Genomic DNA, 18,776 nt, shown 5'->3' with positions numbered 1-18,776 from the left:
AAAAAGAACATATTCCTATATTTGTAAAATATTGGTTCTCATCTATTTTATATATATATATATATATATTTAAAACATATATTACTACTGGTAAAATATTAATACTACCATATTAAATGATCATAATTTTTTATACAATTGTATATTATAATTATTTGATTGCATTAAAATTTTTATCATCAATTTATTGTATATATAAAAATATATTTATGTAATATGTATTACATTTTTATCCGGTAAAAGATAATCCTTATAGCTAGAGACATTATTATTTAAATAGTGTAAATTAATAAATTATTAATAATCAATTATAATATTATTTTATTCTTTTATATAAATAGTATTAGTGATATTTTAAAAATATAAATTAATATATATTATTAAAAAAATTAAAATGTATATTTAACTTTAAATATATTTAGCTTTAAAATAGAGAATTTTAAATATAAATAATAAACTTTATTCAGTAAAAAAAAATATAAATAAAATATTTTGAATAGTTATATCGTAATATTATTTATTACACTATATATTTATAAAATAATATTTCTTTCGTTTATTTTTAATATAATAATTGATATTTATATGTATTTTTTAAAAGAAATTAATTTTTTTTTTATTAAATAACAAATTTGTTCCTTTATTTTATATATAAAAAAATATAAAAAGTTAAAAGTAAAAAAATAAATTCAATATATATATAATAGTAATTATTGAATATTTTAAATATTAAAATATAATTTAGTTTGTAGATGGAAAGAATACTAATTTATTTTAATTAATATAAAAAAATAATAATAAAATCTTCACACATAATTCAAATAATAAAAATAAAATTTTGGGCAAAGGAAACCCGACCAATCACGTTCCACATTTTGACGGTATATATCGAAGCACGTGAGAGGTCAGAGGACAAGATAAGTACGCACATTTGCGCACCACCGGATACCAAACTGCACCACAATTATACCGCCGGCCGCCGAAACCCTAGGGATAACTCCACCTCCTCCTCCTCCTCCTCCGCCGCCGCCGCCGCTCGCCGGATGTCCGATCCATTAATGAAAGGCTGCTGCCACGTGGTGGCGATACCGTACCCCGGCCGCGGCCACATCAACCCTATGCTCAACCTCTGCCGCCAAATCCTGAAGAAGCGACCGGAAATCGTCGTCTCCTTCATCGTCACGGAGGAGTGGCTCGGCTTCCTCCCGCCGCCGCCGCATCGGAGCTTGAGTTTCCACACAATTCCGAACGTGATTCCCTCCGAGATCGGCCGAGCCAAGGACTTCGCCGGCTTCATAACTGCCGTTCGCACCAAAATGGAAGCGCCGGTCGAGCGGCTCCTCGACCGACTCCCGCCGCCGAAGCCAAAGGTGATTGTCTACGATACGTACTTGAGCTGGGCGGTGGCGGTGGGAAATCGGAGGAATATTCCGGTGGCGTCGTTTTTCACAATGTCTGCTACTGTCTTCTCCATCTTTCATCACTTCGATCTCATTGTTCAAAACGGGCATTTCCTTTCCGGCTCACCAGGTTCGGTATCTTATTTTACTTGTTTTTATGAAATTTAGAACACTAGTGATATTTATGGTAAGTAATTTTTTGAATAGATAAGAAATTATAATTTAAAAATATAGAGACTAAAATGAATAAAAGAGATCATAAATATATTTTATCCAACTTTAAGAAAAACAAAATAAAAATTAAAGAATAGAATAATAGTAAAAAGATTTAATGCTCCCTTTGTTCCTTCTCTCGGTAAGTTATCAATAATAAATTAAAATATTTATTTTTTATTTTTTATGTAAGTAAATTTATTGGTATTTTAAATATTTTTTACATTATATTTCAATTAAATAAATTAGTTTTATATAGTAAAAAATAGAGAGTTTAAAAAGTATATAAAATTATTTGTTATTTGAGAATAAATTTAAATAAAGGGGTTTTGAGCGAATACAAATTTAATTAAATTAATTTATATTTTTTTATTCAATTTATATTGTTATAAAGTATATTTATACAATTTTTTTCAAGTAATTGTTTTCTCTAATGAATTAACAAATTGATTTTTTATGGTAAACTAGAGATTAAAAGTAAGTAAATGAACTAATGGTAAAAAAATAAAAATTTTGTTTAAAAAAAAAAATAGAACAATAATTATTGGATGTTCAAAATATAAAAATACTACTATGACATTAGTTTGTGGACGAATGAAGTATTTGTTAAGTGTATTTAAAATGGGATGGAATATTTGATACTATATCCGTCTGCCTGTCACATTTAACTTTTTGTGTAATTCCTTATATCAGTATTACAAGATACTAATAAAAATATTTTGATATAATAATTAATATTTAAAGATCAACACATTGAAAAAATAAATGAGACCTGTAAATATAATATTTTACAAAAATATAACTATTTAAAGGTATGTTTTTTTTTTATTTATTATTATTATTGGAAAGTGATGTTTAATTGTAGATGAAGGGGCAAAAGATGAAGTAATAGAGTATATTCCGGGAATCTCTTCAATAAGAATAGGCGACCTTCCCACACCCTTTCATGGCAAAGGCAAAGAAGTTTTACCTATAGCCTTAGAAGCCATTAAATTGGCAGCTTCCAATTCCCAATTTCTTCTCTTCACCTCTATCCACCAATTGGAATCTCAAGTTCTTGATTTCCTAAAACAATCTTTACCTACCAAACTCTATTCCATCGGCCTTTCCATACCTCAATTCTACGACGATGACGACGACGACGAGGCGAGGCCCGGGTACATGCAATGGCTGGACGCTCAGCCACTCGGCTCCGTATTGTACATTTCGCAGGGAAGTTTCCTCTCGGTATCGAGCGCGCAGCTCGACGAGATCGTAGCGGGGGTGCGGGATAGCGGCGTAAGGTTTATGTGGGTCGGTCGGGGGGAGGATTTGGCGGCGATCGGGAATAGTAACGGGATTGTGGTGCCGTGGTGCGATCAGTTGAGGGTGTTGTGCCACAGTTCGGTTGGGGGTTTCTGGTCGCACTGTGGGTGGAATTCGACGAAAGAAGGGGCGTTTGCAGGGCTCCCGATGCTCACATTTCCGATATTTTGGGATCAAGTTACGAATAGTAAGATGATCGTTGAGGATTGGGGGGTCGGGGTGAGAGTAATGGGAGATCGTAATTATGGGTTGGTTAGTAGAAAAGAGATTGCGAGGATTGTGGTTGAGGTTATGAGGTCGGAGACGAGGGAAGCGAATGAGAGAAAGAGACGAGCGGAAGAGATTAGGGATATTTGTAGGGTTGCGAGTGAGGATGATGGATCGTCGAGTTTAGATCTTTTGGGGTTCATCGAAGATATATGTGAATAGTATTGAAAGTTAATATTTTGATATTAGTATATTATTTGTCTTTGGATTTGAATGTATGTTGTTGAATGATTTTATTGATTTTGTGGGTTTGTTTGAATAATCATGTTTGATGGATAGTGCCTGATGAAAAGTACTAATAATGCTACTAATAAAAGTAAAAAATTATACTCGATTGTTTTCATATATATTTACATTATCTTGGCATGGATCACTTCTCCGGAGGGCTTTTCTGTCGCTCCTCCTGTCCATCCTATGGGAAGGGGAGGGACACATGACAATTTTATTATTATTATTTTTTTATTTTAAAATTCATAAATTTTTAAAAATTACACTTTGAACAATTTGGGATTCACACAGAGTCAATAATGATTAAACGTTATTCACTCTCAAATGAAATCGATTAAGAAATCAGAAATCGTCGCGGTCGTCTCTTCAGTCCGTCTTTCGTCGTTGCTGTGCCCAACCCACTTTTCTGTCGTCGTCGTGCGGTCTTAATCGTTAGTTTTTGGAAAATTTAAAATTCAATAAAATTTTGAGATTATTTGCAATTTATGTTTGATTTTTTTGCTTTAGGGTTTAGGATTCGTTGTTCTTGGTTCTAATTTAAATACGTGTTTTGGATTTTTCAATTTCGAAAGGGTTTTCATTTTGTCGATTTAGAGCTTTTAGATTTTGTTGATCTTGTGCTAAACTTTGATGTTGTGGGTTTAGTATTGATTCTCAATTGATATAAAAACTCAAAATAATTCATATAATAAGTTCTTTAGATTTTATAAAATATAAAAATTATATACATGTGTTTCTACAACAACAAATATTTAGTATTTTTCTTTCTTTGAGTGATTATAGACATGCTTTCAACTATAATAAATAAACAACGGCAGTAAAAAAAAATAATAATAATAGAGGCTGAAGCAATAAAAAACACAAGAGAAAAAGAAATAAATTTGTCGGAATATATGCTTTCTGATCACATACAATACACAGACGATGACCGAGTATTTGAAGATTAAAAAAAAAAAAAAAAGGCTGGAACGACCATGAAATTCGAGAGCTCCGGAAAAAGTAAATATAAATACAAGAACCACCGAGTGTGAATTGCTGGTGAAATCGATGATAAATATTGAATGAGAAGTAAACTTAATAATGTGAAATAGAATATCACAGAGAAAAAAAAAAAAAAAAAAAACCGGCAAGAGAAAAAATGACGAGGGATTAAAATGCAAAATAAAAATTTTTATTTAAAATTAAATAAAAAGACATTGATATGGGTGACCCTCCCATAGGATGGACAGGGACTACATATAAAGCCTCCGGACAGGTGATCTTATGTCCATTATCTTAGTATGTTATTTTTATAATGAAATGTTGTATTAAATTTTCAAAGCATTTCATTTGATACTTAATTTTACCTATAAAAAAGAAATCAAAAGACATAAATATGAATAAACACACTACCGTTTTGTATAAATATATGAATTTTGATGGATAAATGTATTTTTAGTATTCTATGATTAAATATAATTTTGTATTTAATTCATTTTTGTTGAAAATGTCATCTAAGTATCAGATAAGTAATGTGTCAATTTTTAACATGTGAATTTAAATTTATATCTTTACTAAATTATATATATATATATTTATTTATTATTACTTTTTAATAACGTATGCAACCGCTATCATTTAGCTAGATTTGAAATTATGACCTTATTGATCATTTCACCAGAACATTCTTTGCGTACTCGTCGAAGCTTATTTTGTTGACATAGTTTATAAATTAATTTATTTAAACAAATAAAATTAAGCCCACAAATATATAAATTAATATGTTATAAATATTTATGTATTTATGAATTATTATATTAGCACCAGTGGTCTAGTGGTAGAAAAGTACCCTGCCACGGTACAGACCCGGGTTCGATTCCCGGCTGGTGCAATCCCTTTTGCGCTCAATTCCTTATTTTATTTTTATTTCTTATTGCACAATAGGTATTTTTGAGGGGGTTAGGTATAAAAAGCGTGATTTGTGAAAATCGGAGCAGATAAAAATAAAAAATAAAAATGAATGCGGTTGCAGACGCTGCGGTGTACAACGGCGCCTACGGAAGCGATTCCGACGCGAGTTCCGACGACTCACCGGAATATTACCAGCCGATATCCAATGTCGAAATCGGAGATGATGACGAAGAAGGAGAAGGAGAAGCAGAAGATCTCTCCAATGGAGATCTAAACCCTAATTTCCACCACCAGCTGCTACCCAACGGATGGATGGAGAACGGATTGTCGCCGCTCGATCTGCGCAGCGACGACAACGAAGCGGAAGAAGAAGCCGCGGCGGAGGCGATCGAATCGGAGATGGCGATCGAGCGGGCGTTCAGAGAGGACGAGATGCGGCGCGCCGCTCCGCTGCCGGCGGAGGCCGCCGTGAGAGTGATGGAGGCGATGCGCGGTGTCTCGTTCTCCGGCGGAGCGCCGGATTGGGCGAGGCAGGTGCCGGAGGGCGAGTGGCGCGATCGGCTCCGGCGGCTGAGGACGGAGCCTTCCGCCGCCGTGGATAACTGATAGATTTGAATATCATAGAAAATGCCTCACTCAGATCATAGGTATAAAATCTGTCTCCAAATTCAATTATATATATATATATATATATGATCTAATACTTATTCTTTTGCAGGAATAATCTTTTCATTTCATATGAATAAGGTTGAATAAGGTTGTGTTCCGGTTAGAGTTGTTAAACGAATCGAGCTTGTGATCTAGTCAAATTCAATTTGAGCCGAGCCAAGCTCAAGTTACTATTTTGGTTTGAATTCTTAACCATCTGAGCTGAATTTGTATTGTTACCAAGTTTGAATTGAACTTGAACAACTAATACTCAAAGCTCGTTCAACTTATTTAGCAGCTTAGGTATGTTCTATGGGTGTTTCTTTTTTCTTTTTTTTTTTCATTTTATAATATTGAATTTTGAGTAATTTTGAGCCATAGTTCTCTTCGAAATGTGTTCTGGTTTAAATTCAAAGTGGATGGACAAGACAAGTCACATTTATCATATCATGGCACCAGCAAGAAAATTACCAATTTCAATTTAATAACCTCAAATCAAAAGTAACAACACCACAAAGGCCAAGAAGAATTTATTCATCACAAACTTTTGGTAAATGGAAGTAGTTATACGATAAAATTCAAGTCTCAAAAACAATGATGTAGTAGAAACTTCAGTGATCCTAAATTCCTCATGCTGAAACTTGTAAGTTACACTCAATAGATAAATACTCTACTACTTTCCACAAGCCTTTTTTATTGAAAGGATTTGGATAGAAAGAGGGCGCACCTTCCGAAAGTTTTAGGCTCCAATGTTCTCAATGTCGGCACCTTTGTCCATCCTCTTCACGATCCCGGCTATGACCTATTCAGAAAACATCGTCCGATGAAAATAGCTCGGTATACCAGAGATTGAACTAACTGTCTTTTAGCATTTCGTTACATGTGTGTGTGTGTCGGGATGTTTTCGATTTGTGAGATTAATTATACATACCTTTCCAGGTCCCAATTCATAACTTTTCTTCAATCCTCTTGATAACAATGTCTTTACTGTAGTCTCCCATTGTACGGGCGAAGTCACCTGAAATCATAAATGCACAGATGAAGTGTGTATTGTGCTTAGGATCGAGCTAAATCAGCAAGGCTTGAATTTGGCTAGAGCTCGACCGGCTCATGGAGATGAGGCCAAACATTTTTTGAGTTCGAAACCAATTTCACTGACTCAACTGGAAACGACTGAATTTTGAGATCAATATGCTTACCTGTCTAGCAAGTATCTTTTTTATGGTGCTCGGATCAGCATGTGGCTCTGCATCTACATTGGATATAACTGGTATTCTTGGTGTTCTGATTGCCGTTGATGCTAAAGCAGCTTCCAGTCTTGAAACAGCTGGTTCCATAAAACTTGTATGGAAAGCACCAGCTACAGCTAACCGAACCTGGGCATGGAGTATGCCGTTAAATTCCAGTTTGTGATATAGGAAATGTATCGTGACAGGGAATCAGATTTACTGTCATTCGGGCTTTGAATGATTTTGCTTTTGCTTCAACTGACTCAATTCCTTTAAGGCCTCCAGACACTGCATAGTTCCCCTGTGAAGGAAAGGGCTCGGGAGTCAGGACAAATATTCGAGCGTTGAATACTAGATATCAGATATGGAAGTAGTGAGCTCACCGTACACAAGAAATTTGCAATTTGAACCTTGTTGCCTTCATCTACATCTGCATTGGCAGCGTCACAAAGCTCTTGCACCTTGGCAGAGTCTAGACCGATAATACTAACCATGGCGCTTTGAGCAGCATCAGAAGCTTCCTGTCGATAGCAGAGATCGAACAAGTTGTAATTCAAGAAGTACCAAGACAATGAATTTAAATCCATATAACCAATTAGGACAATGGCTACAGTCCCAAAAGCATCGACTCTAGCTCCAGTTCTTTATAGCTTTTAACATTTAGAATAATTCTATGTAAAACATATTTGCATATGTTTTCTACTGTCTCCAAAATCAGACCAAAACACTTGTTCTGTTTCTTTTCTTGTATATATATATTTTACAAGTCAGGTTCCTACACAGACTGGTTCAACATGGAACGGGAATTAGCAAATCATAACTCATACCTGCATTGCTTCACCCCTCAATTTAACCAGCTTCAGCCCATCCTCAAAGCTGCATGATGAAGCAGAATCCATCAGAAACAACATGTTGGAGATGCTACTACAATAGCTATTTCATGTTGCTCGGATGATTTAATAGCATTATAGCATTCGATCCTAACATAGTCACCTGAAAGCTTCTGCAAATGCAAGAGCTGTGTATTCTCCCAAGCTTAGACCACATGTCACATCCACAGAATCAATTATTTGCTGACCCCCTTCACGAGCTCTGAGCACCTCAACTGCAGCTAAGCTTGTTACATAGATAGCCGGCTGAGAAAATGGATCCATAGAACAGGTTAGTTCAACTACCAGTTTCTCTCAAGAACGAATGATCTTACTACTTTAGCCTACTGTATGAATGGGTTTATATTGTAACTTGTGCATTCGTGCTTTCATTGCATCAAATGTATAGAATACATGTTCTTTCAGGGAAAAAAGTACCGCAACTACTAAAAACTACCGCAACTGTGCTATGGAAATAAAGACGCATTAGAAAATTAGAGTTGCTTTCCCTTATTGAGTGATGACATATGTTTGTCGCATAATAAGATTTTTATTACCACTTAGTAGGGGGAAACTTTGCAACTTATAACAAGGATAAGTACCTGGCTTAGGACAGTGGAGTCAAGCTTCTCTTTTGGTCCATTAATGCAAATATCCAAAAGGTCGAACCTAGATGACATACACAAAAGAAGAAAAGTATATTTGGTATATAATCAATGTAGCCGTGATAACAAGTTACAATGCCAAACTTTGTCTATTATTTCCCTTGAAGACTGTGTACACTTAACAAGAATTTCTGCTTCTGTAATTTTTGCAGAACATATAGAAGTGCTTTTAGTTGCAAATCTTTGACATTATCATTTACCCAATAAATTTCAATTTACATATATTTTCATTACTCCAGCGAGAAACACATTATTATAAACTGTTATAAATTGCACGTATATAAAGCCAGTTGAGAAAAAGTTAAAAAGTTCAAATTTGAGTATCACAAAAGCAAAATACTATAGTGTGGTGTTAAATCTACCCCAAAATTTCATTAGCCCTCCTGTACAATTCAGCAGCAGCAGGCACTTTTTGAGCCTCCACTCCCATTCCAACAGCTTGTGCACCCTTTAAAGTTGAAAGAAACATATCACTAATCATGACAAAATGAGTCCTACAATCAGTAACACAAATCGACACAGATCTCTAGTTGCCACTTCTAAATTCAAACTCATCACAAAATACCAAAGATGTGCCTACTTAGCTGGACTCATCAAGCAACAGTTTCAAACTCCATCAACCGACAAAGCACGTGTGAAAGTAATTTTTGGAGCCTTGGACTTAACTCATTCATAACAATCAGTAAAAAAATTCCTAATATGGTCCAAGGCTTATCATCCACTTTGGAAAAAAAGAAGACAAACAGAAAAGTATATACCCTCATTGACAAAATGAAACCAATTGATTTTTTTTAGTTGATTTTTGATAGATTAAGGTGGTTTAAGTTATAAAGTTGCAGATCCTTCCTGCAAGAGATCGATGAGATTTTAAGTCGAAAGTTTCAATATAGTATAACAAAACAATCAATCCAAACCAAGCAAAGGAGATTCCGTTCCATTTAGAACCTACCTAGGTACTAATTCAGGCAATTCAAGCAAATTGAAAGAGATGTTTAACTATCTACGCCTAGAAAATAATAATTTCAAATTGGAAACCAACATTCATTCTATTGGAAAAGTAAACAGATTCTGTTGAGCTTACATTGAGCTGTCAATAAGCACAGCAGTAACGCCAATCCTTCAAAACTTATGCAATAATTAGCAAGATAACTACACAGAACCATTATTCACCAATCATACCCAACGACTCAGCTGTATCCAAGCATTACCAAAATAACTCAATGTATAAAAAAAAAAACCTAATTCAAATCTCACCTGGCCGGGGAAGAGGAAAGCTGTTGAAGGCTTGTAGTCCTTAAACAACGAGTCGTCGACAACAGCCGCCTCCGATCCGACTGCCACGCTCATGCAAAACCTCGATTTCTCCCAATGACACCGTGAAACCCTCCGCATCTCATTTTTAAACAAACAGCCGGAGCTCCTGACGGATTCGGATGCGCCGAAAACGCCTTTGCTCAGAGAAATCGAAGGAAGCGAGATTGCGGAAGCCATTGCTGCGCACAGAGATGAAAATTTGGCAAATCGATTGAAACTAACGCGATCGAGAGCGAAGTGAGAAGAAATGCATGCAGTGATTAAGAAAGGGTTTGGCGGAGAATTCGAAGAATTTGGCTTCAGAAATGTCGCCCGGCCAACGGCTATGATCTTCCGCATTTCCGCAATCCATCCACGAGGGTGGGGATTTTTAATTTAGTCCCTCGACCATAAGGATATCATATTTAATACCCCTATACTCTATGCAATTATTTTTTCCACTATTTCTCAAATTGTTTATGTATTTATTTATTAGATGAAATATCCTAAAAATACATTTATATATTTAATAAATTTATTAATCCATACTTAACAAATATATATCAAATATAGCTATCCACCTCCACACCACATAACATCTTTTACAAGACATCTTAACATAAACATTCATTTATATTTCACGTGCACTCAGCATCATGTAGCAATAACAATGTAAATTATAGTTATAAAATAAACTATTTTTTAGTAAAAAAAAAATTATTTAGCATATTAATGGACACAAGAATAAATATATTTGATTCGTTGATTAGAATATTTTAAAATTTGTATGTTTGCTTTGTATTTTTTATATTCTCCCTCCGTCTTATAACTAAATATATGTTTTTTGTATATAATTTTAGAAATATTAGTATTATATTTGGATGTAGTATGAATAAAGTAGAAACGACTAAAATAACCTTATTAGTATGTGTGATATAAAGGTAATGACATTTGTGTAATAGTCCATATTGTAAATTGTAAGGGTATTTGTAATGTTAGGTAGACAGTACAGTTACTAAAAAGGAAATGAATATTTTGTTATAGGACGACATAAAATGAAAAAATAATACTTGGAGGGAGTATTAAATACGAAAAATCGTATCGATAATATAAATAATATTATTTTCTTTTGAATTATTAAATTTTTATAAATTAATAAAGCATATAATATACTGTAGTTTATATAATTATGCGTATTTATATATATATATTATTTTTTTTAATACTCCCTTCGTCATTCAAATTTATTCTCACTTTTTTTTGTTGTCATCCAAATATATTCTCGTTTCATTTTTTAATAAAAAAATACCACTTTTTTTTTTGCAAAAATAAAAATAAAAATAAAAATTTCTATTTTTACATATTTTTCTTAGAATCCATACCCGGTCAAATGAACACACAATTGGACTACGGAGGGAGTAATATTCATTGTGAATTGAGTCTATAAAAAATTTTTTGGGTGAACATATTCATAATAAAATCAAGGGTAAACTGTTTTTTTAGTCCCGTAATTGGATCTCCTTATTCTTTAGTCTCGTAAGTGGAGCTGTCGCAAACTAGTCCCATAAGTGAAAAATTTTCGCTGTTTTAGTCCTCTGGCGCCGGAGACATCCGCGTGGCTCGCCGGAGGTGACGTGTCCGCCAGGTCAGCGACACTTGGCGGACACGTGAATTTTTTTAATTTTTTTAAAATTTATTTTTAATTTTATTTGTATTTTTTTATTTTTTTATTTGATCCAATTAAAAAAATGAAAAATAAAATAAAATAAATCCACGTGTCCGCTAGGTGTAGCTGACCTGGCAGGACACCTGGCGGACACGAGCCACACAGGCGTCTCCGGCGCCGGAGGACTAAAACAGCTAAAATTTTTCACTTATAGGACTAGTTTGCGACAGACTCCACTTACGAGATTAAAATGATAAAGAGGTCGAGTTACGAGACTAAAAAACACAGTTTTCTCTAAAATCAATAATAACAAGGGAATGGCGGGGATACGCTAGTCTCATCATTCTTTGTGTTGTAATATCAATGTCGGCAACATTTTGTATTTTGTATATGTATTATTAATTAAATAAATCAATTTAAATGAATTAATTAAATAAATAGGTAGGTAGGTTGATGTTACATATTAATAGGTAAGGATAATTTAACAACTTCCATGCTTGCCAATTATGGTATGCTTTTCCATAATTACTTGACAGCCTATTGGTTACATCTTAAGCAAAAGTCTTATTTTCATTTTATTTAAATTTAAATTTAAAATGAAGTGGACTAAAATCCACATATATATACTACATTCGTCCCACTATAATTGACACTATTTTTATTTATGTCTGTCTCGTAACAATTGATACATTTATATTTTTGGTAAAAATTATTAAATCAAAACATATTTAACAAATATAAAACTTAATTAACTACATAATATACAACATTATAAATGGCTTATGATTGACTCAGAACCCCTTTATTTTTACCTTTCTCTTTCCTCAAAAAAATAAATATTTTTATCTATTTTTAAAACTACACGTTGTTTTATAAAATTGATTTATGTTAATTATTTATTTGTATTATAGAAAATTTTATTCTCTACAAAATGATATTCATATTGCATATATTTTTAAATATTTAAACATATATTTTAATTTTTTTAATCATATATTAAATTTACTTTAAAAATATAAATATTATTAATTATATAAAAAAAATAATATAATAATATCATAACTAATTATTATTAACTAATTAAACACCCTTACTTTAAATATCGTATTCCTAATCAAATTGTTCAATTCCGGTAGGAGAGAGGAGTATATTATAGTATTTAAAATTATAACAAAGTATCTATTTTTCCATTTTAGTCCGTCTCATAACAAAGTATCCATTTTCTTTTTTATTAACTGTATTATCTACGTAATATTACAAATACTCTTACAACTTACAATATATTATACAAATGTCATTACATTTATATCATACATACTAATAAGATTATTTTGGTCATTTATATTTTATTTATACTTATATTTTAATATAATATTAATATTTTTAAAATTACGTAAAAAAGCAAATGGATGAAGTATTATTATTATTATATTGTTGGGCCAATGATTATTTGCATGGGTAAGGAGGTGCCTTGTGCAACAAGTGTCCAATGATTAATCGACAACAAATTGAAACAAATTAATCAAAACTTTGGAAGATGATTTACGAAGGGTATGTTTGATTTGCGATTTACATTTGGATTTTAATTTTTTTTATTTCAATTTAAATTTAAATAGTATTTTGATATTATATTTTACAACTAATAAATAAAATATATTTATTACGAATTGAATATTAAACTTCCAATTAACAATTCTTGAACTGTATATTAGATTTGAGTAAAATCACAGTACAATGATTTGTTTAGATAGAGATTTTTGGGAGTTCTTTAAATTTTGAAAGTTTAGAAAAAGTAAAAAATTAGTACTCCCTTCTTCACATATAAATAGTAATATTTGTTTTTTCGTGTAAATTTTTTAATATTAGTATTATATTAGGTTGTAGTAAAAAAAGACAAAATACTCTTATTAGTATTGTGTAATATAAAGGTGGTGGCATTTGTATAATATATTGTAAGTTGAAAGAATATTTATTATGTTAGGTAAGTAGTACAATTACTAAATTATGAAATTGTATCATTGTTTTTGGATGGACGAAAATGAAAAATGAAACTATTCATGAAGTATTTGATTTGATGTTTTGTGAATAAAAATGTATTTGATGTGATATTTTTTTGAAAAATGAATAGTATAATGGTCGAAAAAAAAATATGTGTGAATTTTTTAAATGACAATCTCGTTTGATAGTGCTTAGACATTTTGTTGTATTTTGAAAGTATAAAATTGTGAAAAATGATGTATATATATATATATGTATATATATATATTTATTCTAATAATAAATAATATTATCTCCATTCCATATTGGGTGTCTTGGTCACTGTAGACACAAGAATTTAGGATAAATATAATTAGTAGATAATTAAAAATATATTAGTGAAAATAATGAACCTATAATATAAATCATTATAAATTAAAATTGATATAACTAATTAATTTAATTAAAATTTAAAAAAATTAAATTAGAAAATTTAAAATTAAATTAAGATAGGTAATCATTTTTTAAAAAAGAAAGTGACATGAGATGTGAGACGGACAGAAACGATAACATGGACATGGTAAGCAAGACGGATGGAGTAAATAAATAGATATGGAGATGGATGATGATGATTTACATGTAAAGGTAAGAGCAGACAAGACAATAATGAAGACAAGAAACATGTCGTGAGGTAGATGTGGGACTTAAATAACAAGCTGCTGCTCCTCATCCTCCTATACACACACATGTTATACATACATGTATATATATATATATATATTTATTTATTTATTTATTAAAAATCTTAAATTGAAACTAAAATAAAATAAAATAAAAATGCAAATATGGATTTGTTACTTTCTTGTGTCTAATTTTAATTTTTATTGAAATAGTTATTGAAGGTTATATTTAGTGAAAGAACATACTTCCTCGATCTAGGATAATTATGTCAAAATTTTTTATTATCCGCTAAATTTATATATAATTTATCTATAGTAAAAAAATAAATTATTCATAATTTTATTATTTTTATTTAATAAATAATATTCAAATTATTTTTTTATATTTTTGTTAATACTATTTCAAATGATTTCTTTACCATTTTAAAAAAATAATTATATACTAATATTAAAAATATATTTAATTTTTATTTAAATTATAATTAAAATAGACTGTGAAACTAGCGTATATCATTTGGTTGGGGGCATTGCCCTTGAAACCCCCTGCAGGCCGCTCTGCGCCCCCAAATCCTAATCGAGAGTGTTTACAAGCCCTTATGAATGTTATATGCATAGTTGACCATAGATCGATTTGTGTCGAATTGGATACTTTAAATATATTAAATATTCAATCCTAACTTAATATATTTATTATCGAATCGAATTCGTGTTGACCCTTGTATATAATTAAATCAAAATTTTGTATTAAAAAATTAAATGATTTTTTGTCGTGTTACCGTCTTATATTAGTTTTTATTGGCTCGAGTATAATGTGTACAATGAATTATGTTAAATTATTTAAAATTGAACATAGTTTAAATTGATATACAATCAAATTATTAAATTATATTTATTTTATACATATAATAAATTATTAATCAATATTAATATATTATAATCGGATTGTCGTGTCGGGTTCGAGGGTCTCAATATTAACCCGACCCGTTTATTATCGTGTCGCAAATTCGTGTCAACATGTATATATAATCGAGTTAAAATATTTGACTCAAACCCAATTATGTTGTATTGAATTGTCGTGTCGTGTCGAGTCGAGTAAATTTTTGCTAACTCTAATTATATGAGGTCCCGGAGCTAGCTGGAGAGGAAAAAGTGGCGGAAGTCCGGGAGCTTGGAAGAATTATATAAATTACTATATATGAGGTCAGTTGTTCATCAATATATCCCTCGCTATAAATAGATTGCTATTCTCCTCAGCCTTTTCCCACAATGCCATGCCACCACTACTCTCTCTCTCTATATTGTCTTCACATATACATACACTATACATACACACATTGCAACCATTGCTCTCTCTCTCTCTCTAAATATATGTATATATATCTATATATAAAGCCATCAGATAAAATACCCTTTAATTTTGTGTTATATATATATATAGATGAATGGAAGAAGAGATAGAAATTAGAGAGAGAAAGCTATATATATAGAGAGAGAGAGAGAAGAATGAAGAATAAGAAGAATAGGAGTAAAGGATCTGTAAAGCTCAGGAGGGATAGCGCCATAATCGATCCATATATATATATATATATGTATATATACAATGGCGCTGTCCATCTTGAGCTTTATAGTTCCTTCTTGCTCTCATCCATCTATATATATACTCCCTCCCTCCCTTAATAATCTATCTATTTTTTTATTTTGGTTCGTCCCATAACAAAGTATTCATTTCATTTTTTTTAGTAGTTGTATCGTCTACCTAACATTACAGATACCATTCCAATTTACGATATATTACACAAATGTCTTTACCTTTATATTATTCAATACTAATAGGGTTAATTTAGTTATTTTACCTATATTTCTATTTTATCCCAATATAATACTAATATTTCTAAAACTCCATGCAAAAAGCAAATGAATATATAAATATGGAACGGAGAGGAGAGAGTATATTTTATAATAACTATTTCATTAAAAAAATAACCACAGAAAACTCAAAATTTTGAAAAAACAACACATCCTATGTATATTTATTTAGGTACAGATCTGTGTTTCTTAATTTGTTATATATATATAAATATGTGTGTGTGTGTAATGTTTAAGTTTAGATGCAAAGCAATTCTGAGAAAGGTGTGTTATGTGTGTGTGTGTTTGTTGATCATTATTATTAATATAATTTATTTATTTAAGGAATGTTGATACTTTAGGGTTTTATTAATTAATTAGTAATGATTAGTTGTTTGTTGGGAAGCACACACACAATGACGAAGAAGCTTATTAGCTAGCCCTTTTTATTTTCTTTTAATCCATCCATCTTATAACTCTTCATTGTAATTACCTATAATTACACGCACATTTATATATATATATATATATAGTTTATCAATATATAATACATATTTTATTCTTTCACAAAAAAAAAAAAATTCAATATACTCGCTCTATCCCATTGGAAGGGTAGCGTTTGCTTTTTGCACGTATATTTTTTAATATTAGTATTATATTGGATTATAGTAAAAAATATAAAAATATCCCTATTAGTATGGTATAATATAAAAGTAATGACATTTGTGTAATATATTGTATGTTGAAATGGTACTTATTATTATATTAAGTAGATAATACAATTACTAAAATAGAAAATTGTAATCTTGTTTTGAGACAGATGAAAATAAAAAATGGTAACCTTAACAAATGGAGTATGATATTATTCATAATTCACATAAAAAAAAATTACATCAAACTCTTTATCTCCAAGTAATTTCTATATGAAGTTTTGCGTTAGCTTACTTGTTTTAATTTTGTATGTTGGTTTGTATCATGATTTATATATGATATGTTATAGCAAAATAATATTATAGTTTTTTTAGTAATTACTAAATATTATGTACGTAAAAAGAAAAAAAAATGAAATCAAACTGCAAATAATATATATATATATACTTCCTTCGTCCCAAAAGAAGTGTTTTATTGAGAATTGGCAAGGGAATTAAGGAATAATAGTATTTAATTGAAAGTGGGTATAAAGTAGAATGTAAATGACTACAATATCCTTGCTTTTTGAATAATTTTAAAGATTATGTTAGAGTAATAATTATGGATAGTATGGAAAAGTACGAATAATTTGGTTATATACATGTAACATCCTTTTATTTATTTATTTAGAATATTCAAATAAAAAATACAAGTAAATAACATCCTTTTATTTATTTATTTATTAGATGAAGAGGGATGAAGATTAAAGTAACAATTCTTTTAATGGCTAATAAATTTGAATAATGCAAATATACATACACAAACATTTGTTTATATATTTATTTATTTATTTATGTCTATTCTGTAGATGATATTTGAAATTGGTCATTTATGGAGTATATTTATTTTATTTTACACACGCTGACATGTATTGAATACGCTGGTTACTACAGTAATGATTATTCTTGCTGCACTCGTATACAGATGTTATGATGTATTCTTATTTTTTCGAATTTAGTTTAAATATATATTTAAATGTTGTTAATTATAAGAGAATATATATAATTTTAAATTACATAGTAAAAAAATTGAAACAAAAATACAAGATAAACAAAGTCACGTAGACTAGGGTGTGTTTAAATAAATAAATCAAAGATGCATTTTTTTAACACTTATGAGAGCTGATTGGAGACTCCCATTTACAACGTATCAAAAATATAATATTTTTTACTTCATCCAGTCATATTCATTTATTTTTTGCATTAGAAATATTAGTACTTCTTTCGTCTCGAAATTAAATATTCATTTATTTTTTGCACGTAATTTTAGAAATATTAGTATTATATTGAAAAATAGTATGAATAAAGTAGAAATAACTAAAATAACCTTATTAGTATGTTTGATATAAAGGTAATGACATTTGTGTGATATAAAAAAAAAAAAAAAAAATACTTTGTTACGAGTGTTATGGGACAGAGAAAATATATTTTTTCGATATACTATAAATAGTATATGGGTTTTCTGTATTTTTTCCATCCATAGGATTGATTGGTTTCTTGGAATTTTTTTAATTAAATATATATATTATTTCAAAATAAATTAGAAAATCAAAACACACGAAATAAATGTATCCATATATATATATATATTATTAATGCGAAGAATATATATGAAGGAAGAAAGCGAAATGCAGGTGAAGCATTTGATATTTGTGGGGAAGACAAATAATGTCTCTCTCTCTCTCTCTCTCTCTCTCTCTCTCTCTCTCTGTTCTTTGTATTAATGCCTCTCTCTCTCTCTCTACAGAGTCTGCAAACAAATGACCCATTGCTTTTAAGGCTATCTGTGATTTTATTTTTATTTTATATACATAAATTTTATACTACTTTTGTCTTTGGATATTAATTGATATATATATATATATATTTTTTTTTTTTTGTTTATAAATTATACTCCCTCCGTCCCACTTAA

At 30.5% G+C, this 18,776-nt stretch overlaps 3 protein-coding genes and 1 non-coding gene across 4 annotated transcripts; 3 read left to right on the top strand and 1 right to left on the bottom strand.

Annotated features, from left to right (window-relative positions):
• Nucleotides 1-920: 920 nt before the first annotated feature.
• On the top strand, nt 921-3,516 carry LOC127260120 (UDP-glycosyltransferase 87A2-like). Its single transcript, XM_051287797.1, has 2 exons — nt 921-1,530; nt 2,479-3,516. Exons 1-2 carry the CDS (start codon nt 1,044-1,046, stop codon nt 3,345-3,347), a joined length of 1,356 nt encoding a protein of 451 aa, XP_051143754.1. The 5' UTR covers nt 921-1,043; the 3' UTR covers nt 3,348-3,516.
• A 1,696-nt stretch (nt 3,517-5,212) lies between these two features.
• On the top strand, nt 5,213-5,283 carry TRNAG-GCC (transfer RNA glycine (anticodon GCC)). Its single transcript has one exon. It is a non-coding gene; the product is annotated as a tRNA-Gly (tRNA).
• An 87-nt stretch (nt 5,284-5,370) lies between these two features.
• On the top strand, nt 5,371-6,219 carry LOC127259954 (uncharacterized). The gene is made up of 2 exons (XM_051287573.1): nt 5,371-5,950; nt 6,022-6,219. The coding sequence occupies exon 1, from the start codon at nt 5,409-5,411 to the stop codon at nt 5,907-5,909; it is 501 nt and encodes a 166-aa protein (XP_051143530.1). The 5' UTR covers nt 5,371-5,408; the 3' UTR covers nt 5,910-5,950; nt 6,022-6,219.
• A 247-nt stretch (nt 6,220-6,466) lies between these two features.
• Nucleotides 6,467-10,386, bottom strand: LOC127259953 (uncharacterized). The gene is made up of 10 exons (XM_051287572.1): nt 9,969-10,386; nt 9,077-9,162; nt 8,652-8,718; nt 8,174-8,316; nt 8,008-8,056; nt 7,564-7,701; nt 7,401-7,481; nt 7,151-7,327; nt 6,883-6,969; nt 6,467-6,753 (listed from the first exon to the last, which is right to left on the bottom strand). The coding sequence occupies exons 1-10, from the start codon at nt 10,365-10,367 to the stop codon at nt 6,691-6,693; spliced, it is 1,290 nt and encodes a 429-aa protein (XP_051143529.1). The 5' UTR covers nt 10,368-10,386; the 3' UTR covers nt 6,467-6,690.
• Between the last annotated feature and the right edge of the window lie 8,390 nt (nt 10,387-18,776).

The sequence above is a fragment of the Andrographis paniculata genome, unplaced genomic scaffold (assembly GCF_009805555.1).
Source record: "Andrographis paniculata isolate CXL003 unplaced genomic scaffold, ASM980555v1 Contig60END, whole genome shotgun sequence".
Taxonomy (NCBI): domain Eukaryota; kingdom Viridiplantae; phylum Streptophyta; class Magnoliopsida; order Lamiales; family Acanthaceae; genus Andrographis; species Andrographis paniculata.
The sequence above is the reverse complement of the archived record's forward strand: the minus strand, read 5'-3'. Positions and strand labels throughout refer to the sequence as shown.